This window comes from Agelaius tricolor, unplaced genomic scaffold (assembly GCF_023055355.1).
Source record: "Agelaius tricolor isolate 1412-34295 unplaced genomic scaffold, bAgeTri1.0.p SCAF_23, whole genome shotgun sequence".
Lineage (NCBI taxonomy): Eukaryota > Metazoa > Chordata > Aves > Passeriformes > Icteridae > Agelaius > Agelaius tricolor.
In genome coordinates this window covers 2,508,220-2,531,540 of record NW_027269283.1, presented here as the reverse complement: position 1 = coordinate 2,531,540, position 23,321 = coordinate 2,508,220, and the positions used below count along the sequence as shown (strand labels likewise).

The 23,321-nt window shown below is 43.5% G+C and overlaps 1 protein-coding gene across 9 annotated transcripts in view; it reads right to left on the bottom strand.

Moving 5' to 3' along the window:
• PTPRT (protein tyrosine phosphatase receptor type T) overlaps nucleotides 1-23,321 on the bottom strand; it is a 487,791-nt gene that overhangs the window by 69,871 nt on the left and 394,599 nt on the right. For 5 of the 9 annotated variants that reach the window (XM_071446915.1, XM_071446913.1, XM_071446918.1 and 2 more), the window contains exons 14-16: nucleotides 21,451-21,507; nucleotides 11,866-12,001; nucleotides 6,014-6,043 (exon numbers count right to left, since the gene is read on the bottom strand). In XM_071446915.1, coding sequence (XP_071303016.1) covers nucleotides 6,014-6,043; nucleotides 11,866-12,001; nucleotides 21,451-21,507 — 223 coding nt within the window. The remainder of the gene's footprint in view (nucleotides 1-6,013; nucleotides 6,044-11,865; nucleotides 12,002-21,450; nucleotides 21,508-23,321) is intronic. The other 4 variants (XM_071446917.1, XM_071446919.1, XM_071446922.1 and 1 more) reach the window with 2 other exon arrangements.

The following is a 23,321-nucleotide window of genomic DNA, read 5'->3' as shown; positions in this document are numbered from 1 at the left end:
TCTGAAACATGGAGTCAACTGTTGTTGTTATTCTAATTCTCTAGAGTCTCATATTGCTATTATCAGATTTCTAAAGTCCATACCTCTTTGGCATATTCTCATGGCTGCAGCTCTTCACTGACTCTTTCTTCTGCACACTGTTCTCTCTCAGCTCAGGGCTCCTCCAAGGCTCTCCCTGGCTCACCCCCTTTTATCCCAGTTATCTCCACTGGTCACAGCTGCAGCCCAGTTAAGGACATGGCAGCTGCAGCCCATCAAGGACAACGGGACCTCTGGGGCAAAGCCTCTATACAGATATTCTAATACAATACATTTCCTCTACTATAGCAAACATTCTCATCTCTTCCCTCATGCTCAGACCCCTGTGAACACCCTCACATTTTCGCTGCCTGCAGGGGCTGGGAAGCTCTGGGCAAGGCTGCTCATCCTAAACTGGAGGAGAGCTCCCTGCAGGAGGAGCTGCCCATCTCTGAGGCCAGGGGGGCATGCAGGCAGGGAAATGCTGGTCCCTAGAGGGGTGTGAGCAGAGCCAGAGGAGCAGAGCTCGGGGCACTGCTCTGTCACACACCTGCTCCATGCTCTGCATTAAGTGTGTGCTTCCTCTCCTGCCCCTGCTGAACCTGCTTTTAACACCTGCTCTGCTGAAGCCAGGCTGTGGCAGGAGGAGAGGGAGCTGCTGTAGTAAAGGTGTAGTAAAGGTGTAGTGAAGAGCAAAGGCCAATGTCACAGAGCAAACTTCACAGGGCAGGAGAAAGTGAAGTAGAGATAAGTCAAAAGAATGCCCTGAGTGTTTTGCACTGTGGGTGTACAAGCACAGGCTCTTGAGAGTATGATCTAAGCTTCACTTGATCAAATTAATCACTGCTTGTGGGGGATTTATTTTTTTAATATTTACTTTTTAGTTTTACTTACAAGCAGACTTTAGACAAGCCAGGTGCACGTGGGAGCCATGCAGTATTAGTCTCTGCTGGTACAGACACCCACAAACCCTGCCCTCTGCAAGGCTGAGGCTTGCAATCACCATACAGACACGTTCTAAATATCATCTCATCTACTTTCTGCATTTTGATATAATATTTTTTAATTTAATTTCATTAGACAAGCATAGCCACTGATTAATGATCCTGTTTTTCCATCATCTGATGAGAAAAGCACCTAATGAGAATGTTTCTTCCTAAAATCCTGATTTAGGAAGCTGACCTGTGCAGGCAGATCCCACCATCCATGGAAATACTTGGAGATATTTATGTGTGAATGTGGTTCTACAGAGGTACACTTCTAAATAAAATAAAGGGATGTTTTTCTTCTCAAATGTCCCACAGATGGTGGCAATAAATTCAGCAAAAATTTTGTTATCTAAAAAAAAATCTAAGTATAAATTTAGCTTAATAACCTTTGCAATCTCTCCCATGTAAAGAAACTCCCAGCCAAAACCACCCAACAATTAAAACTGGTGTGAAATTCCAAGTGGGAGTTGAAGGGGCTTCCTCCATTGCAATCATGTCCCTGGAGCTCTGGGCAGTTCAGGGAAAAGGAAAACATCTTGGCCATTGAGTACCCTTTTCTAATAAATAACATCAAAGTGAGTGCTTGTAACACATACATGAATCTCTGTATTTCCAGAAATTCTTCCCTGGTCTCATATTGCTCTTGATTAAATTTCATTCTGCAGCCATTACCCAGCCCAGGAGAAAGAAACAAACCAAAACAAACAACCCACACACAGAAAACATTTCCATTTATTTTCCTGGTGAGTAAATAATAAAATCATGATTTGGATTGCTGCAGTTGAAAATACTGTTGCAAAAGAGGTGTCTGTCACTAGATGCAAACCCTTCAGTAAACTGGATGAATTGCTGTCTGTGTTTTACAGCTTCAGCTGGGAATAAAACCAACCTCTTCCAGACCTGGCTGGGCTGATATCTTACACTGCACATTAAAATTAAGTGCAGAGAGACAGCAGCAATTCTGTCCCTTCCTTAGACACCATTTGTGTTGGTGTAAATACAGAGTAACTCCTCTAGAAAGGTTCAGGCATCACCCCAGGCAAGGAGTGCTCCAGGACAAGAACTCCTGATTTCATCTCTTTCTCCTCACAGGATCTCAACCCACGAGCAATCACCTTTGCTGATGGGTAAACTGAGGCACACAAGATGATGGTGACCCTGCACAATGAGTTCCAAGTCAGGAATCGAGGCCTCCTGAGTTGTATTTCCACTTAAAGCATGTTAAAGATCTTTATGGCCTTCTCTTTCATCCTTTCCTATGTGATGGAGGAAGTTTTTAATCAAGTGTTGCTATACAAGAGTCCCATAACTATTTACCTAATAACAATGCATGCCCAAATAGCTGCTCCTATAAGTGAATATTTTGGACTGGTCTCACCAGTCAGAGCTGCAGGTACTCAACCATCTCACAGAATCAGATTTTCCAGTCCTGACGTGCAGCAGAACACAAGAGTGGCTGAGGGCAGAACTCCAGTCTAGAGATTACAAAAATGCTGTGGCCTGTCTCTGAACAGACCAGGTACTCCTCAAAAAAGTCTCTGTGACTTTAATAGAATTATCATTATAGAACTGTTTGGAATTTAATAGAATTATCATTATAGAGTTATCATTACAGAGCTCTTTGGAAGAGTTAGGATAGGAGATTTTGGGCCCTAACAAGAAGAAATGCCTGTACAGAAGATGACAAAGGCTTAGGAGGAATTATCTGAAAGTAGACAAGAATTGCTCTAAGAAACACAGCTTTGAAGTCCAGAAACTGAAACCAAACATGAAGGGATACAGTCCATATGGTCACATTTAAAGATCTGCCAGCAGATCTATTTGGGAACCAGCTTTTCAATACTGGTAACTCATTCAACTGAATTTTGCTTCAGGACTAAATAATTCATGCAAGGTCATAGCATAGAAACCAATTCTTTTTTTAAAAAAAAATCAGTATATAACCATATTGCTGCTGTTATTTCCACAACATTTCAAATAAACTGAAACCCAACCTCTCTGCTCATAAGAGTCCAGAGCAATTTGAATCAAGTTTGGGTAAGAATTGCACAGTCCTTAGCAATTCCAATGAAATACCCTATTTCATGTGAAACTTGAGACATGAAACTCAGTAGAACTTCACTGTATGCTCCTTCATGGGCTCTCCTGCTTCCTCCCCTCACTACTGGAACATCCCCTTTTACCTTGATTAGCGCTCAAGGGGGAAAAAATCCAAAGCAGAGCTTGGTTCTCCCAGTGCAGGGAACAGACCAGATGTGAGCCAAGCAGGCAGAGCCTGGTGCATGTCACAGACACTTTTTATGAAAAATCCTTTCCTTAGGAGCTTTTCCTCCTGAGAAGCTGAGAGGCCTCAGGAACAAAATGTAACCAATGATTATCTGCTGCTGTGGAATGCAACAGGTGCATCTGGGATTGGGCTCATGTGGTTGTTTCTAATTAATGGCCAATCACAGTCAGCTGGCTCAGACTCTCTGTCCGAGCCACAAGCCTTTGTTATCATTTTCTTTCTTTTTCTATTCTTAGCTAGCCTGATGAAATCCCTTCTTCTATTCTTTTAGTATAGTTTTAATATAATATATATCATAAAATAATAAATCAGCCTTCTGAACCATGGAGTCAGATCCTCATCTCTTCCCTCAGACCCCTGAGAACACGGTCACAGGTGCTGGCAGTGTTCATGGTGAGGTCACTGCTGATGTGGTGCCTCCAGCTTGCAGAGCTGTCCCTGGGACATCACCAAAGCTCAGAGTGAGCTCTTGGCAGAGCATTTTGTGTGTGGTACTGGGCAGGAAAAGCTCTGTGAATTCTGCAAGCTGAGTTCCAACCTCCAGTGGCTCCTGTGAACACTCAGCTTGCCTGATGGCACCTCTGCCTTTTCCCTGGTGTGATGTGCTGCATGGTGGACATGTGCCTCATTAAACCTTATTAAAGCCCTTCCTTCTGCCTCTGCTGCAGCTCATTGCAACCCCAGGCTAGGGTGACCCTCCTGATGGTTTTCTTTTCTCTTTTCTTGAGTCACTGCACTGCTCCCTGAGGAAAAAGGGTCTAGCACATTGACCCACAGCAAACAGACCCCTTAAGGACCCCTGTGCTTGCTCTGGCAGAACAATCCTCAGCTGACTGCTTAAAGCAATGTTGTGCAGCTGTAAAATGGGTCACAGAGGGCTTGGAAGTTGATTCATCTTTTTAAACACACAGATCTCAAAATAAAATAAAGCAGGGAACATGCTGACCACATACTGCCTGCTGGAAAAAGACAGAATGATAATGGGAAACCTGGCATTGGATTTCTCAGGCAGTGATGCTACTGGTTGTAAGGAAACCAAACAGTAAAACATGAGAAATGTGCAGAGGAGGAAAGGTTCTCTCAATAAATTCAAATAGCTCATAGCACCTTTGGGTTAGAAGCAGCCCCTTCTTTACACTTAGTTAACCTCCTCTTTAATCTGACTACTTGAGGTCAAATTCCATTCTGGGTGAACCAGTGGGAGGCCTAGAGGATATGGAGTTACTCTGCATTTACAATTACATTACTGGGCAACGTCAAGACTCCTGATGGTGTCCTAAGGCTTGGAAAGTGGGAAAGGTTCCTCTTTCAGGAGCTTCCTGACAGGTCATGGAGAAACAAAATCCCTCCAAGCAGTGGTGAGTAGGGATCCTCCTTTGCCCTGTTCTTTGGACATAAAGCAACTCATCCGGTTAAAATGGCAGCACATCAACCCTCTCATTCTGCTGACCTGCTGAAACCTTCCAGAAAAAAGCACCCAGATGAGACAAGGAGGAACTGCAGGGAGGGGCAAAGGAGGCAGATCCTGGAGCAGCAGACCAGGAGGGGCTGTCAGGGCTGCTGTGGCCCTCTGGACAGCTCAGTGGGTTTCAAGCCCTGACAAGCCTGGCAGGTTCTGGGGAAAGGACTGGGGTCAGTGACAGAGCTGCTGTGAGAGCTGGAGAGGGCAGAGCTGCTCCTGTCCCCAGCAGCAGCTGCCTTCCCATCCCTGCCATTCCTCTGATGGCAGCACAGGCCTCAGCTCACTTCTCCAGGACTTTTTGCTCACATCATTGATCCAGCCCTCTCCTCCCCCAGCTCCTCAGACAACCATTAGCATGGCAGAAACAGCTTGGCCCTGATTGCTTCCCAGCCCCTCAATCTTTAGGCAACAGATGGCCCTGGAAGTACTGATGTGTGAAGCATTTTCATGTGCCTTAACAACTGCCTTAATTATGCAGCATTGTCATTAGGACTGGACAGGTGATTTAGATCTGAATATCTGAACCACTTCATCATCCAATGATCTAAACCAACACTCAGAACCTGGCAGCTCCAGGAACAGGGATGTTTGCTGGGATAATGGCAACTCCCAGTTGTCAGAAACCTTAAGGTTTTTAAAAAGCTTACATCCATGGCTGAGAAATTCCCAATAATCACATTCAGGTGTGAATTTCCCTGAAGCGTGGCTACAAGCAATGGACAATTAAAAAGGTGCTCTGTATTTGTTTCATTAGCATTTACAGGATCATAGAATCATTTATGTTGGAAAAGATTTCCAAGATCATCAAGTCCAACTTCCAGCACTGCTGTGTCCATCCCTAAACCCTGTCCCCAAGTGCCACATCTACACAACTTTTAAATAAATGCCTCAGTGGTGACTCCATCACTTCCCTGGGCCACATGTTCTGGTGCTGGACAGCCCTTTTGGTGAAGAAATTTTTCCTGATATCCAATCTAAAGATGAATATCCAGTTTGAAGAGTTATAAACCATAACTGACAAGTCTGTGGACATTCATATGTTTGCAGGCACAGCTACAGGTGCAGTGGGAAAATGGGGAAAACATAACAGCGTGCAACTGGGAAAATAAAACACATTCTGCTGGAAAGACAAGGATAAATGGAGAGGTAAAAAAAAATTAAAAAAAAAAAAAAGAAGAAAGAAAAAATAAAACAAAGCACAAAATTACCACAGGGTGAACATGCTCAAAAAAACCTCATCTCCAGTCAAGTACTTACAAGTAATAGGAGTAGGAATATGCATTTCTTCTAAATATTGATGGCCAGTCAGATGAACAAAATATCCAAAAGGAGAAAAAGAGAAAAGCACATAATTAGATTTAGATGAACGCCAGGTTTCTTTTTCAATATACAAAGTATTTGTGCTGCTGTTTTCTGTACTGAGATCCTGTTGGCCTACACTTGTTTCAGGATATGTACATTGGTGAGGAACAAATAGGAACTGAACTGGAGACAGTTCACCATGAATAAATCCTCTCACCTTTAATTTCCTCACTTTATCATGTCAGTACCATGGGCAAATAGATTTAATTTTGCCTCTCAAGTGCTTTGATATTTTTGAAATGGAAAGAAAGATGTCAGAGCTATTAATACAAATAACAATAAATAGGGAAGTGACAATGTAAGAACGCCACAATTTTGGAATATTTAGACAATGAGCAAATTGTCTAATGATAAATCAAGCTTCATCAAACTCTAAAATGCAAATAGTTCATTAACAATTCAAGCATCACTCCATATTTATAGCTGAGCACTGGGGGCATGCATTAGCTTTCTGCATCACTGTGATTAAGCATTTTCTACCACAGTTTCTCAACAATTCATTTCACAACATTTTCAGCAGCACTACAAACTGAGCCTTGGCATTCAATTGTAGCTTAAGAAGTTATATTTACCCTTTCATAGCTGGAAAGGGGCCTCTCTGAAAAGACTGGCTCATGACAGACCTAGCCCAGGGTATTTAGAGATTTACCACCAGCCACAAGAAGCCACAGAAGCAGCAGCAGTGGTCAAGACAGAGAAAATGAAACACAATTTATTGCACAGCTTTAAAATCCCATCCTTGAAGATCTTAGGATGAGTAGGAATCACTTAGAAATACAAATGCAGCTGTCAAATGTTCACTTTTATGGTTGCTCTGAACACAACTTCCATGAGCACAGGTGGAACCAGGTTCATCTCAGTCCCTCTGCACAATCAACCTCTGCGCTGTGCACACGTGGGGTAAAGAGCTCATGAGGGTTAAACTGAAGTGCCATGGTTGTCTTGATGATGGCCTGTGCTAGAAACCTGCTCTTTTGGCCAGATTCCTGCTGCATGCCACATTATTGGGTTGCTGTGGTTGAGATGACCCCGAGGTGTCAGAAATTCTCTTTTTTCCCATCCCCGTGACTGAAGAAGTCAATATTCCTCAGCTCTGCTTTTCAAGGTTGTTTATTTTCTCTTATCTGTTCCATTCTTTCTCTGAGCTGCTGAGATCTGTCCAGCAGGTCAGGTTGTGGCACAGTCCCTGCCCTTGGGGTGCTGTTGGCTTTTTATACTAAGAACTACGTGTGCTTTATTTACAATAATTTTCCAATACCTATCACCTATGTTAGACAGTTTGTCTCTACTCTAAACCAATCCAAAAGTGCCACCATCACAGCAGAAGATGGAGGAGAAGAAGAAGAAGGACAGGACATGCCCAGATTCCTCCATCTTGCCTCTTGAACCCCCATTCTAAATCCCCAAAATTCTACTTTTTCACCCTGTCACAAATTCACTGTCATTCTACTCAAACTCTTGTGGCTTGTAAATCCTCACACAAGATTGGTAATTGTTTCCATGGGTTAAAATCAAAGGCATGGGTGTCTTTGACTCTGTGCCAAGGTCTCTGAGCCCCTGCCAGGGTCTCCAATCACCCAGGGCAGCCAGAGGGATGTTCTGGGTCCTGGCACCACATTATTTGAAGGGCACTGATTCCATGATGCACTCAGATGTATTTTAACTAAATGCTATTATCTCCTGAAGGCAGCAGTTCTACAGGCCCTAGAAATGCACCAGTTAAGGTGCAATGATTGCCACTGAGCTTCCCTGTGAAAATCCAAATTCCACTCAGCCTCTAAGCAAAGGGAAACATGACCAAGATGTAGAAAATGAGAGCACAGGCAGACGAACCCCTGAAATCCCCAAAATTATTCCATTAAACCAAGCCCTGGGAGAGGCCAGGACCTGGGCTCACACAGCTCTATTGACTGGAAGTGCTCCCTTGAACATCCTGCTGTTCTTTCTGCTGCTCTCCTGTCTGGGCCACAGACATCTGGGATCCCACCAGACTCTCAGCCCTCATTAAAAAGCTGCACATCCCTCCAGGTTGCAGAGGAAAGCTCAGAAAGGTTTGCTCCATAAGGATAGAAAATAAAGGAAGACCAACAAAAGGAGGATTGTGTTTTGAAATTGGACATTTTGGCTCAAATTCTTCCAAAATATGCAGCCTGAAATAAGGACTTACTAAAGAATATTTCAAAGTTTAACTGTGAGAACTGGTCAGAGTGATGGTTCAGTAAAAACAACACAGCCCAAAGCCCTGCCTGTCTCCCACCTGAAACAGGGACACAGGGGGACACAGGTCACTGAATGAGCAAATGTCCCTTTTCCTAATTCTGTCCTACAGCTTGGGTATGTTCTGCCCAAGAGGCTTTGGGGTTTTATTTAATTAGTTTAAGGTAACCACCTAAATCCTAATCCAGAATAAGGAGCTGAATTTTCATAGGAGGAAATAATCCCAGACCCTACATAGCCCCAAATCTCCTTTTTTGCTAGCGACAGCAGTTTAAAGAACTTATTTACAGTGCACCCATGACCAGCTGTCTGATCCTATTTATTCAGTCTCATATTTAAAGGGGTCAGGGGAGGCTTTGTCTGCTCAAACACAGCAGCCTGAGAGGTGTCACATTCTTCACTCCAGGGAAACACAAGTCACGATTACACCAGAATTAAAACTGCCCAGAAATCAGAACAGACCAAAATCAAATACTTTGGGGAGGGGCAAAGTCAAAGGGTATTTTCTCCTGAAAAATATCTTTTTTTTTCTTGTTTCCTTTTGTTTTTACAAAATGATTTTGTATATTCTGTTACACAAATTTAAATATTTAATATATTTATATTAATATATTATATATAATATTATTATATATTATATATTATATTTATAATATTATATATTATATATTATATATTATACATTATATATTATATATAATATTATATATAATATTATTTATAATTATATATATAATATTAATATATTTTAATATATATTTAATTAAATAAATGTTTAAATAATATTAAGGAAAAAACAACAAGCTCCTTAGAGAATTAGAACTATTTTCATACAATAAAAATGAGATGTTTCAGGATCTGTATCTGTTAATGAAATAATGTGCTTGTGCCTTTTGTGAGCACATACATCCATGTAGGCACGGATAATCACCTCTAAATTAACAGGTTAAATTATCACAGAATCAGAGTGATTTGGGTTGGAATGGACCTTAAAGATTATTCCAATCCCCCTGCCATGGCAGGGACACCTTCCACTGTCCCAGGCTGCTCCAAGCCCTGTCCAACCTGGCCCTCCATGGATGCAGGGGCAGCCACAGCTGCTCTGGGCACCCTGTGCCAGGGCCTGCCCACCCTCAGAGTGAAGGATTTCTTCCTGATATCCAATTTAAATTTAATCTCTTTCAGTTTGAAGCCATCCCCCTTTGTCCTGTCCCTACATGTCCTTGTGTGAGGTTTCTCTCCATTATGTTGCAGCAATTTTTGTATTTCATATACATGCAATGATGATACTATGGCTTAACTCCTGGAGTGAGTGGGTTCCCAAAACCAAGAAAGCAAACTGTTAATGGTTTTGACTTTAAATATTGTAAGACAGTCATATTTAAAACAGAAATCTATATGTACACACAATTTTGACATAAATATATAGATACAGAAACTTTAGCAGATTTTTGACAACCCTAAGTTTCAACTAAATCTTTCAGACAACAAACATAACATCAAAACCAAATTTTCCACTGTATAAATGCACTGGTTAGGTTAACTTAGCTTCACATATCTGACTGAACCCTCTACAACTTTATCAGCCCCCAGAAAGTTTTGAGTTCCTGGCATTTTTGCAATGTGTTCTGCTGAAACTGTGAACAACTGAGCACTGCTGGCTCGTGCTGTGTGTCTGAAAGGTTCCAAGCACTGTGCTGTCAACCTGGTGAGTCCCACAGAACAAAAAGAGCCTCCTGATGATACCAATGCTTGTCTCAAACCAAGGCTTCTCCTCTTCTAATCCCTCTCCTTCCTCTGCTCTCTGTTAACAAAATGCTTCATCAGGAAATCCTGTGCCTGTTCCCAATGAGCTGTGATGCCCTGGACAACGGGCAAATGTCACTGGGATATCTTCCAGCTCCATTTGAAGACAGAATCTCAAGTTCAGCTCATTAAATGTTTTTTCTGAATTGTTGCTTTGAAAGACTGCACTATTTGTACACTTGGTGCACTGGGAAGGGACCTGTTTTTAAAATGAGGCTAATGCAAACATGGAATGCAAGAGCTTAAGCTCCAAATGCTTCTGTTTGCAAAATAAAAGGAGAACTCTGCTGTTAAACTGCTCTCTCAGAAGAGCTCAAGCTTTCAGCTCTGCTCCTCCAGAAGTTCCAATCAATTTGTGGCCCAAATCAGCTTCTCCTTTTTTAAAAGCTGGTCCCTGCCCACACTAGTTTACAAATGCAATGAGCCTGACAGGCTGAGGCTCATCCTCAGGGAACGTTGTCCATATGCAGCTCTGAGCCCCAGCTGGACGTGGCTGGTGGTGCCCATCCAAGGCAGCCCAGGAGGGATGGGATCAGCAGCTCTGCAGGTGCTGGAGGTGTGCTACCAAACCCCCTCCTGCATGCAGAAATTCTAAATGGGAAAAGGTTTTAAAGTCAATGAGCCAGTTTATTCCTTATTTCAGTGCATCTTCCAGCAGGTATCCCTGCAAATTGCAGCAAACAGATCCAGACTGCAGGGATTCTGCTTGTCTGCCCTGGGAGGGGCTGTGGAACAACACAGAGGAAACTGTAATTTTCCAGCTCTAGGGAAAAAAAGGGGAGAATTTAGATTTCTAATACTCCCACTCACCTCCTTTCCAATGTTAACTTTGAAGAAAATTGCCCAGGTTTACAGAGCCTATGGCAAAACCAGCCAGAGCAAGGCTCTGTATGTGGGGCATCACACCCAAATTCAGCAAACATTGCTGCTCCAGGGGCCTGGCACGCTCAGCTGAAGGTCCTGGGCACTGTCCCAGGGGCCAGCTCAGCTCAGCAGGAGCTTGGGATCTTTCACACAGAGCAAATGGATCCTCAGTGTCCAACCTGTGGGACTCTCTCTGCATTAGGAGTAGTTTTACTTGAGGGTTTGTCTGTGTAATCTGGGAGATGATAACTTAGGCTGCAGCAGTCATGACAGCCAAAGCGTCAGAAAACTCAAGTGTTGGAAAAATGGTGGGGATGAAGCAGCCACAGCTTCTCTGGGCACCCTGTGCCAGGGCTTCACCTCTCTCACAGGGAAGAATTCCTTCCTAATGTCTGATATAAACCTCCTCTCTGTCAGCTTGAAGCCATTCCCCCTGTCCTGTCACTCCAGGCCCTTCTGAGCTGTCTCTCTCCATCTTTCTTGCAGGCTCCCTGCAAGTACTGGAAGGCCACAGTTGGGTTACTCCAAACCTTCTCTTCCCCAGACTGAACAATCCCAAGTCTCTCAGCCTTTCCTGGTAGGAGAAGTTCTCCTTTTATCCCCTTTATCCCATGCTACTTTGTGACTTATGCCTTGACATTAATTATAAATTAATTATCATTATCTCTTTGCAGTAACAACCATTCTTTTGTTGCTGGATCTCCCAGAACTGGAATTTCCTCTGGACCCTTAGTGTCAGTGACATGTACACAGTTATTAACTGCTGCTCTCTGTCACACATTAAGAATGTTTATCTTTATTTATTCTTCCTTTGGAAACTACCACAAGAGGTCCAAGATGGAAGCAAAGCAGAAACTTACCTTCTTTTGATGGTAAGCATTGCTCCCAAGAGGATAATAACAAACATCAGGAGACCAGCTATAACTCCAGCCATCTTCACCGTGCTGTCAACTTGCTTTTCAGGTTCCACTGCATTGGAATTCTGGGTGGAAGCTCCTTAAAAGATGGAGAGAGAGGAAGGACAAGATAAAAAAAAATAATAATTTCTAGGCAAACTGTGCAATGATCCACTTAAAATATTCATTTGAAAGCCTAACAACATATTTGCAATCAAATTGCAATAGACAATTGTCCATCTAACCAAATCTGCCTTTAATGAGGGCTAATGACAGATAATTCAGAGCAGTAATAGGGTGTAAAATCCCAGTGTAGCACAGATGACTCTAATATTTTACTAAGTTTTACTGTAATGGGGCATTTACTCTTCTGAAGCACTCAGCATGCACCCAGAAACAGGAGAACAGCAGTTCTAATTTTAATCTCAAATAGTTTAAATGGACTTGAAATCCTTACTCGTTGAAATAGTGAACACAGTAACATGTAATTATAATAATTCTTCTGGCAGAAACTTTTTTCCCTCCAAAATCAGCTCACATTTGTCTTTCTCAGTGTATTGGAGGCCTGGCTTTTTTAATCATCCCATTACACATATACATGTAACAAGCATTAATCCAAGATATAGAGCAGCACCCTCCACACAGAATCATGGAATGATTTGAGAAGGAAGGGACCTTAAAGCCCATCTCATTCCAACCCCCTGTCTTGGGCAGGGACACCTTCCACTGTCCCAGGCTGAACCTTGGAGCTCCATCCAGCCTGGCCTTGGACACTTCCAGGGATGCAGGGGCAGCCCCAGCTGCTCTGGACAGCCAATTCCAGTGCCTGAGCACCCTTTACCATCACACACCAGGCATGACTTCTTCAGCCCAAACCAGAGAGCATCATTTCTGTTTGAAATTTTAGGGGGTTTTGGTTTGTTTGGTTGGTTTTTTTAACAAGCGAAATCTACACACCTGAAAATAAACCATATTTAGGAGCATTATTTGCACAGCATTTCTGCTCTAACTGAGCACCTTGGAGACAGCTGCCCTCTCCCCTATTGCTGAGACCTCATTAGTCCTCATTACAGCCCTTAGCTCTGCTGACTTCACTGCTTGCTGCACAGAATATTTCCAGATATAGCTTAAGCCACTGAGCTTGATTTAGAAAGCCCCACCAGATTTGACTCATGGCTACTCTAAAGACTAAATAAGCCTATCTTCATTATATTCCTGTTACACTTAACTACTCCTAAAAATATCCCCACTGCAGTTCACAAAGTTAAATGAATTCATGTTACATGAGATCCACTCTTATCTTAGGCTTCACCTTTGCTGCTGCAGTCAGCCAGGTCTTCCTCTGCAGCTTAAACATGGGCAAAGGGAATCAGAGGTGAACACAGAGGGCTGACATCAGAAGACCATAATGTTTTGCTCTTTTAACAGCTCTGTGCTGCTGATCTTCAGGAAATCTGAATCACTTCTGTTCAAAGTCACTTGCAGGGGGAGATAATATCCAGTCCAGTCCATGTGTTGGTGAGCCAGCAGTGTTACTGTCACTGGGGTGGGGTTTTGCCTCTTTGCCACAGGTTAAACTGCACATGCTTTAAGAGATGAGGCAGTGATAAAAGCATGATTTCACTTCTCCTACAGCTAAGCTGTTAATCTAGTTTATTCAGAGCAAAACACAAAATTTACCAAGCAAAAGGGGCTGGCTCCTGGAATCACACGTATCATTTTCAGCTTTTGCCCCTGACAACTCTACTATTCTGCTGCATTCACCAATTTGCCCATTCAGTTAAGAGTTCACTGATAACTTCTGTGCTCACAGGTCTGAAATGCATTAATGGGACTCCTGAGCATGAAAATAAAATAAGGGATCAGTTGCATATTTCCATCTTCATTTGACAAGCTCTCCCACAATCCTGCAGCAAATGTGTGCAAGAGGTGAGCTATACACCATCAGACAGGCAATCCCCACACTGTCACACAACAAAGGCAATGAGAAAGGTACAATTTCTCCCTGAAAATGGCTAAAACTCTATTCATTGAAGTGAAAGTCAGAAGTACTCCAAATTATCCTTCAGCTGAGCTGCAGTTACTCTTATGACCCTAAATAATAGCTGCTGGAGAATGGCTTTCTACTATAAACAGCACAGTCAGACGCCCCTCATTTTTGTCCCATCTGAATGCCCTCATGAAGTGTGAGCTGTGCTAGAAGAAATAAGAATGTGCTGTCAACTCCATCTTCTGCTCCCCCAGATTGGTTTGATTTTGCCAGGCTGCTGCTCGTTACTGCGGGCAATGTGTGGTCAGAGTGTTTTGATCTGGTATTTCCCACCCCACTGCAGGCTCCTGCAGTTCCAGGAGGAGAAGAAAGGCTCATTATCCATCCTGACACCTCCACACAGTGGTGACTGATTCACTCCAATCTTCTGGGCACCTCTATCTCTCTTGGCAAAGGCCACCAATCCCTTTAGGCTACCAGCCCAACCATTTGTAAGTTGTCTCAGCTAATAGTGCCTAGGAATGGAGAATGTGACAGTGTCAGCAAATTCCTGGCTCTGGGATTCTCCAAGCCTTGCAGTGAAACATGACTGCAAAAGTTCCATTGTTTTCCTGCTCTTCTGGCAGATTTTCCATGCAGATTTCTAAATCTCCTCTGCCTGCTCTGGTTTCCCACCTGCCCAGCACCAGCTGTGGGTAAGAACATTCCTGTCCTGGCAGGAGGAGCTCTGTGAGCTGCTTCTCTCAGGACATGACTCCTGCTGCTGCTGACAGAAATTTAGAATTCACTTTGCTTTATACAGATGCAAGATCTGAGACCCTCTGAGCACAGCAGCCCATAAAAACTGCTCAGATGGCCATTTCCTACAAATCCCTTTAAACACACTTGCAAATCTCTGCTCTACTGTACTTGAGGGGCCACCCTTTTCCTTCTGAAAAACCATGTTTATATATTGCTGGCATTAAAAAGGAATGGGAACAAACTATAACTGTATTTTCCTTGTGGCTACTTCCACCACATTTCCTGGAATGAATTGTTCCTTGTAACAGGAGCTGGATGCTGGAACAGTAAGACACAGAGCAGGTCACCACTGTTATTAGTGTGTGTATTTCAGTGGCACCCAAAGCCCCCAAGGAGGTCAGGACCCCATTACTCTGCACTAACACAAACCAGGACAATTTCCTGCCCTAAGCTTGCTTTCTTAATAAGAAAGGCAAATGATAGCAGGCAGTGGCAGAGGAGGGAAGACTGCAGGTGCCCTGACTCCCTGTCTGTGCCTGATCCACTCCACCAGGCTCCCAGGGATGCTCCTTTCTGTGGTGCACAAAATTCACATCCCAGGAGCCAGAGCAGTGCCTGACTGACTTCCACAGGCACTGACACTCACCCAGCACTCCACTGGTCAGTCAGAGCTATTTCAATTCTTTTCCTAGCAACCCAATTGACTTAGTTTCTCTTCAGTCCCTTCCAAAATTCCCAGATCCAGCACCTTGCAGTGAGCCAGAAGACACTGTACCTCCATTGATGGGAGATAGAGTTCTGGTGATGCTGCAGAGATGCAAAGAGAGCAGGGCAGGGGCAAATGGCCAATTTCCCAGAGCTGTCCAGCTCATCAGCCCATGAGAAGTCAGGTTTCTGGATCATCACACACTGATGGTTTAATTAAGGTTTTAATTAAGGTCTAATCTGGCCATGCTGCATTGATTTATAGAATCACAGAATATGCTGAGCTGGAAGAGACACACCAGGATCCTCAAGCCCAGCTCCTGGCCCTGCACAGACACCCCAAGAGCCCCACCCTGGGCATCCCTGGGGGTGATGCTCAAACCCTCCTGGAGCTCTGGCAGCCTCAGGGCTGTGCCCATTCCCTGGGGAGCCTGGGCAGTGCCCTCTGGGGGAAAACCAGCAGTGGCATCTAAGGGAAAGATACCATGGCAATCTTCTCTCCCAGCAATTTCTGCACAGGTATATTATTTGAAAATAAGCCCCAAAATATAAAGCAACCTCCTCTGTGGAGGTGGCACTCTGAAAAACATCCAGGAAAGAGTGATTACTGAGTGCATGTAACTAAGCAGGGCTGATAATACAAGTTTCTTCCATAAAACCTATTTCACAAACTGCAATTTGAAACATTCTTTACTTCAGGCAGCAATTACAATATTGCATTTAAAAAAAATGACACTGCCAGGAAAAGGAATTCAAGAGAGCCATAAACAGGAGGAAAAGTCAGGGATTTATGGGAGGTTTCCAGCTGGTGAGGCACAAATTCCTGCAGTGGAAGGGGCACCACAATCACCAGGAGGAGCCAAGACTCCGGAGGAGAGAGAAGCATCCCAAGGCTTAATAGGAGAAGAAAAAAAAATCAAATAAAATTATTCTAAGGACAGCTGGGAATTCAGAATCTAGGAAAGGGAAATGCAAGTGTGAAGGAGGGAGGGACAAAATGAGAGAAATAACACCAGAAATGGGAGGTTCAGCCACCTCCAGGAGACAGGAAAGACCCAGCAAGGGGACAAGTCTGGCAATGATGAGGTTTGGTTTCAAAATTGTAGCACCTAAGAACACAGCTTCTTCAGAAAGAAATCCACTCTTGGAACAAAAAACAATCAGAAAAATCACTTCAGAGCATTATTTAACCCAGAAAAATTAATGAAAAATATTGGGCTCCCAGTCATTATGTGTTGAAATGATCTGCACAATCAGAGTAATTTCTTTGCAGCACATAATGGCCAGGCAGTGGGCTGAATGTAAAATCTCCTAATAGACCTAGAGGCTTGTATTCAAAAGACAGCTATTCTCAAATCACTTGTAAACACGATTTTCTTTATTTATTTTTTTTATGGTGCTTTCTATGTGAGTGGCCTACAAATTATTAAAGCAGCTCTGCATGCAGGAATGTTCTCCCTCACCTTTTCAGTTCCTGAGAATAGCTACACATGTAAAACACAGTCTGGAGTGCAAACACAAGGGCAGACAGGTGCCTCCAGGAATGATAACACTGAGATAAAGGTGGAAAGGCACCTTTTTACATCCTGATGAGGAAACAGCAGCACCAGCCCAGGGTGCCAGCTGGCCACACCCTCCAGCAGTTTATTAGCACTAAAACCAATCTGTGCACCATGCTGGAGCCTCCTCCTGTACCAGGAGCCAACAGGGTGGAACAGCTCCTCACATCTAAAAGCCAGATTCCTCTTTGGCTGTTTCTTTGTTGCAATTCATTAAAAAATGAATATCACAAAGAGGATCACCACACACAACGTCACCACACCAATTTGCCACCTCCAGTTACTGAAGACTGCAAACAGCACGGGCTTAAGCCTATAATGAGCCACAGTCATTTCTTTAACAAAGCTCAAAAGGAATTGACAGCAGAATGATGAGAGCCAAAAGCTTTCAACCATATTCTGAGCAGAGAGAGCTGCAAAACAAAGCAGTCCTGGAGAGAAAGACAGACCAGAATTTGTATGAGGGATTTTCAGGCTTACAAGTGAAATCTGTAGGAGGATGAGGGTAAACACACAGTGAGACACCAAGATCAGCATTGCTAAGCTGAATGAGAATTAAAAAATAGCTGTAAGTGAATAATTGATTCTGGAGATTCCAGGCAAATCCAGCACAAAGGCTACTCTTTTTCCCTCCTGTTTTTCTTCCTCTCTCTACAGAACAGGAGCCCTTAATTTGTGCTAGAAGCAGATATATGGTCCCCAAGAATAACAAAGTTTATAGCATTTCCCTGAAAGAGGAGCTCACCTAAAGAGAACTGCTGTGGTGCCAACAAGTGATGTGATGGTTCAGGGGGTGAGAGCACGTTTCTGTTTTAACTCTTCACTTCTGCAGAACTGTATTTAAAAACTAGCTCAAAAATTATAGAAATGGAAAACAAGGACAATTACCAATACGACAAGTTCAAATTTAGAGATGTGACAATTTTTGTGCAGTCTTAGACATAGGGAGATCGACCTTTTGACCAATAAGAGGCAAAACCTTCTCAGTGCCTGACAATGTTATGGATGTGTAAGAGATTCACCACAATTACTGACTCTTCCCCCAGTCAGCCCCCTCTCAATAGACACCCTGCTCTCATCGTGATTATCATGAAAAATCCACACCCACAGCAGCTGCAGAAGCTGCAAAACCAGCGAGCAAAGCCCAGGGGTGGGCAGCAAGTGAACACTGAAATCAAGTCACCTTTTGAGCCCAGGTGGATGAAGGTGGCTCAGGTACCAGGGTGACCCACAGAAAGCTGCCCTGAGAGGTTCACCCCGAGCTGAGGGAGCAGCAGGAGAGGAGGAGTCTCTCTTCCAGCTAAGGGGAGTCAGCTGGGCAGTGTCAGTGTCTGTGTACACACACTCTGCGTGTGCTGCATGAACACCAGGACACTTCCTGTGCTCTGCCCAGTTGAAGCAGCACTTTCAGGCAAGACTGGAATGAAGATTTCCCTTTTCCTCTACAACAGCACTACTTACCCTGTAATTTTATCACATACCCTAATGCAACCACCTAGTTTTTAATGTCCAGCTCCTGGAAGAAGCTCAGAAGCTTGTTAATATCAGCCTTGTTTCTGAATACTGGCTTATCAAAAAAACCCATTTAAGGAAACAGGCATCATGTGTTTGTAACAGTCCTGGGTCTGTCACACCTCTGGAAGTGTTGCTAAAGGACACTGATGTCAGGAAAATTAAACCACAAACACCAGAGGTTTATGTCCAAAAAGGAGACAGAGGAGTCCTTTTATTTTACCTGAATAAATGGAGAGGCCATGGGACATCCCCTGGGGTCTCTCTCTCTAATTTTTGGAGGACCCAGCCTCCTTTTTATCCCAACTTCCCAGCCACATTTCCCTTCTCTCTTTCCCTATTGGCTGAGGTACTGGAGAGGTCCAGACTTCCCAGAATGCCTGATACCAGAGATTTCTCTCTAATGTATAACCCTCCTTTTTAATTTTTAATTCTTCTGGAATTTAGGGCTTTTCCCCATTGTTTCTTTCATCTTTCAATATCCAATTTCATTTATCAGGAAACCTACAGTTTATTTGTAAAGGCAAATATCTTTTTTTTTTTCCCATTCATCAATCAATGGAATCCTTCCCATTGTTTCTTTTTTCTCCCAGTGCTGGTTTTATCTATCAGCAGACCCACAGCTTGTTTGGAAAGACAAATCTGTCATTCCTCTCATGGACAATAATCATCTATCTAGGAAAATCATTTTAGGTGATCTGCAGTACCTGCCCAGTGGCTGACCCACCTTAGACAGGATCTGCAGGTATCAGGAAATGGAGACCAAGTCCTGATCACCAAATGAGTTGGGGTGAGGGTGTGAAGCTCAGGAACATGGAACTCCACTGCCTTCTAAAACATGAGAGTCCCCTCCTGCCTGGCCCCTGCTCAGCCCCTGAGCAGAAGAGGCTCCAAGGGACATCCAAAGAGCTCTTCCTGCAAATCTTCAAGCAGAAGAGATGAAAAACAAGCCCCTAAATTTCATAGACAAGGAATCATCCAATGCTCCCTGCATTCAATCTAAGTAAAACAAAACCTAAGGAAACATTTTCTCAATTTGACCTTCACTTATGGCTTTCCTGTCCAACTACTTGACTTCTCTTTAATTTCCACTCCTTTACCTGGCTACCAATTTATCTGCAAACAAAGGTGAATGTCCACTGGTTCAGGGCCAGCCCCAGCCAAGAGCATCCTTTCCCACCAGGTGGGACCTGAACAGGGACAAGAACCTCCACACTGTTCCAGGTAAATCCTTGCCTGCTTTGGTTCCTGGAGGGCTTGGCTCACACAGCTGTAATATATTTCATTTTCATTTCTCCAAAGACCTTTCTATCCTGAAGCTCCTTGTGTCCTGGCAGTGGATGCTCTGAATTACAAAGGTGATGTTTTCAGTCTCCTGTTGCTAAACTATCCCAGATTTCATCTTAAACACTGTGCTGCTTCTCCTCTTACCTCCAGCTGCCTATTTTAATTGGGGAGCCCAGGATTAGGGTTTTGCAGCAGAGCTCTGGGGTAGGTAATGACCTCTGGACACCAAATTCAGTTCACTCCTGGCCTCATCCCATTCTGCCCTAACTCAAAGCTGTGCCCTGGTTGCACAGCCCCTAAAGGGATTGTGATGCACAAGACTTGTGCTAAAAAATAACTTTTAGAAGGCAGAAATTTGTTCAGGGGGAAAAAAACCCAACCAACCATTTTCATGCATTCAACTTAAAAAATGTGATAAACTCCTCTGAAATAAATAGCACCAAACAGAATAAACCTGTCAAAGGAATAATATTCCAGTGTATTAGAAGACAAAATGCAGCAACAAACAGATTTGAAGTGGGATTAGATCTGTTTAAAAAATACATTATCTGTCTACAAAACCAGAATGTATTCCAGGAAACAAAAGAAGCCTCTTCAATGGATTTGAGGGAGCAGGAGTTATTAAATCAACAGTTTTCACGTGCAGCAAAATTGTGTGGGAACAGCAGAAACTTTTTCCTTCCTCATTTTCCACTGATTTTTTTTGCAGTCTCCCCCCTCAGCCCAAGATTTCCCTGGTCACATTTCAGACCCAGTTTTTTTATTGAGATTTCAACATTCTCCCAGGAAGTTTCCTTCTTCCCATGCTAATGCACTACCAAAAATCAGGACCATTTGAACTTCCCAGTGATCCCAGCACCTTTTTGCTCCTGTATCATCACAGCTGATGTGCAGTTGAAATAATTGTTGGGTGAGGAAGTCATAACTAGGCAGGAACAGCCATGCAGCACTGGGAGTACTCCTAGAGAAATGTAATCCATCTAAAAACTGAAAAAGCAACCCTCATTTTCCATTAATCCCATGGAACACTGCCACATCCCAGCCATTCATTCTGTGCATGTCAGGCTGAGTAAAAGAACCTAATTCCACAAGCTGATGGGATCTCCCCTCCATATTTGAATTTTCTGGAGTTAATGGTGATCCTGATCCCAGTGTTACATATGCTGGGGCAACTTTATGGCACACAGACCTCCCAGTTCCTTCTGATGGAAACTGCAAAACCCTTGAGAGGTTCTGAACCTCCCCACTGTGAGTGACTTGGTGCTGCTGAGGCTCAATTCTGCAACATCTCTGGCTCCAGCAGAAGTTTCTATAGAAACTACAGTTTCTATAGTTCCTCTACAGAGAGCTTGCAGAATCCAATTTTCCTTGTCTTTCCACCATTTCTCCAGCAGCAAGACTCAGCTCTCTACAAATGAGCACAACAATCAGCCCCAGAAAATGGCACAGCTCCTTTAATTGGAAATGCAAGCTGAGCTCCATGCACACTCAGGGGATCCATGGGGCTCTTCCATCCCACTCAGGAGCTGCTGTGAAGATTTGAGGGCTGTTGAGCCTCAGCTGACCCTCAGCACAGACAGATCTCCACCTTGGCACTGAAGGAGTGCCGTGAAAGCACTGCCCTCCTTTATGCTGTAATTGGAGCAATTGTAAAAGCAATTTCTCATGCAAAACAAGTATTGAACAAGAAGTCATGAAGCTGCTCAGCCCTCTGGAAGTTTGACCAGTTTTGCTTTTTTCTGAACTGATAATCACCTGTGCTCAAGAGGCTGGGCGGGTTTGGCGTGGTCACCTGGTGTCTACCTATCACTGCTAAGAACAAGCAAAATGGTTCCCAGGCAGCATGCACGAGACAAAAAAAAGGAAAAAAAAATAAAAATGTACCTCATAATGGTTATTATAGTTCCATTCTTTCATTTGCAAGAACTCACATTGTAAGGAAAGTAGAAATGAGTATCGGGAGATAAGGAACCATTAATGAGCCCTCTGCCTTGGTTTCAATTACACTGTGAAATTAATTTAATGCACTTTGGGAATACAAGAGGTAATCGCTCTCTCTTGGTAAGAGGTTGCAATTTTCTCTAATAAAGTGTCGATATAAATATGTTGCTTTAAGACAGGGAGAACAAGTCAGTTAATTCAGAAAGAATGGGACATATTAAAACAAATGCTGTCAAGGAAACCAAATGGCAAAACCTATAAATAACCCATCTGAATGAAAATTGTATGGCAGAGAGCTGGTAAATTGTGGTTTAATTATAAACATTTTTAAAGACTGTTTTATGTTAATGAGATGCATCCAAGTGCCTAATGCTGTGAAAGATAACATTAGTCCAGTAATTAAAAAAAAAAAAAAAAAGAGAATAGCCCATGTGAGGAGGGAAGTGGCAAGAGATCTGAGACCAACAAATCTGAAAATAAAGAACAAATGTAGATACAAAAGGTTCATCATGTTTAACATGCTGGCAAAGTGTGGGATGGCTACACAGAGTGGACAAACGCAGGGAGCTTTCTGATGGATCATCCCAGCAAGGGCTGGTGCTGAGTCCCTGCCACTGCCCCTTCCCAAGGCAGCACCCAGCCTCTCATGGAGGCCCTGGAAATGAGCTCAGGGCATGTGCTGGCCCAGCTGGGAACCTGCTGGCTCTGCTTTGGAGCACCTGCTGCTCTGAAATGCTGATGCCACCCCCTCCTCCCAGCATTCAACAACCCAATAGAAAAGGGTTTGAGAGCTTTTTCTTGCCACCACAAGGATCGAGTTCATCTAAGCAGGAGCAGCACGCAGAGAACCATGAAGAGAGAGCACCACCAGAGAGCTGGGAAGCAGCTCCTGCACAGAGCTGGGCTGAACTGAAAAGGGCTCATCCGAGCAGCCTATTTCTGGCTAAAGAGGAGGGGAAAAAACTGGGAAAGCTCCAATTTTTTTTTTTTTTTCTTTTAGCAGATTAAACCACTTTTAAAGTCACTCTGCTTTGCTTTTCTTGGTGTTGGGGCAGTGGGACACAGAGAGCAATTCCCTGGCAGGCAGCAGGAGCAGAGGCGGCGCAGCAGCCCCGCGCGTCTCTCGAGTAATTAAAGAGACTCAGCTCTGAGCAGGTGCCTGGCAGCAACACCCAGGATGTGTTACAATCCCCCAGTAACACATGCCTAACACATTTCACTGCCTAATTACTCCCACACTCACGTTCAGTGCCCTTGTTAATCCAGTGCTTCAAGAGAATTCTTGCCTTGCTGAAACACGCCTGGATCCTAATCTTGCTGTCACTGGTGTAAATCAGAACTCCTTTCACTGGTGCTAATGGAGTGACAAATGTCTAGGAATGGGAAAATTAGGCCTCTATTCCAAATTGAAGATTTTGTCTGGCACCAGTAGTATGTATTTATTTACTTGCATCAAATCAATTTTTTTTCCCCCTCTGGTACCAACTCAAGGAGAGCTTTTAATGCTGAGATCGAGCCTGCCTCCAAAATAGGGGGTTTTTTTTCCCTGATTTCTATCAAAGACACCACAGTGGCATCCTCACTGGCAGCCCTGATGATTCAGTTCAAGGCAGACTTCAGGCTTGCTCATTCTATCCTCAGAAAAACACCAATGCAAATAAAGGAGAATACAGAGCAATGCCATT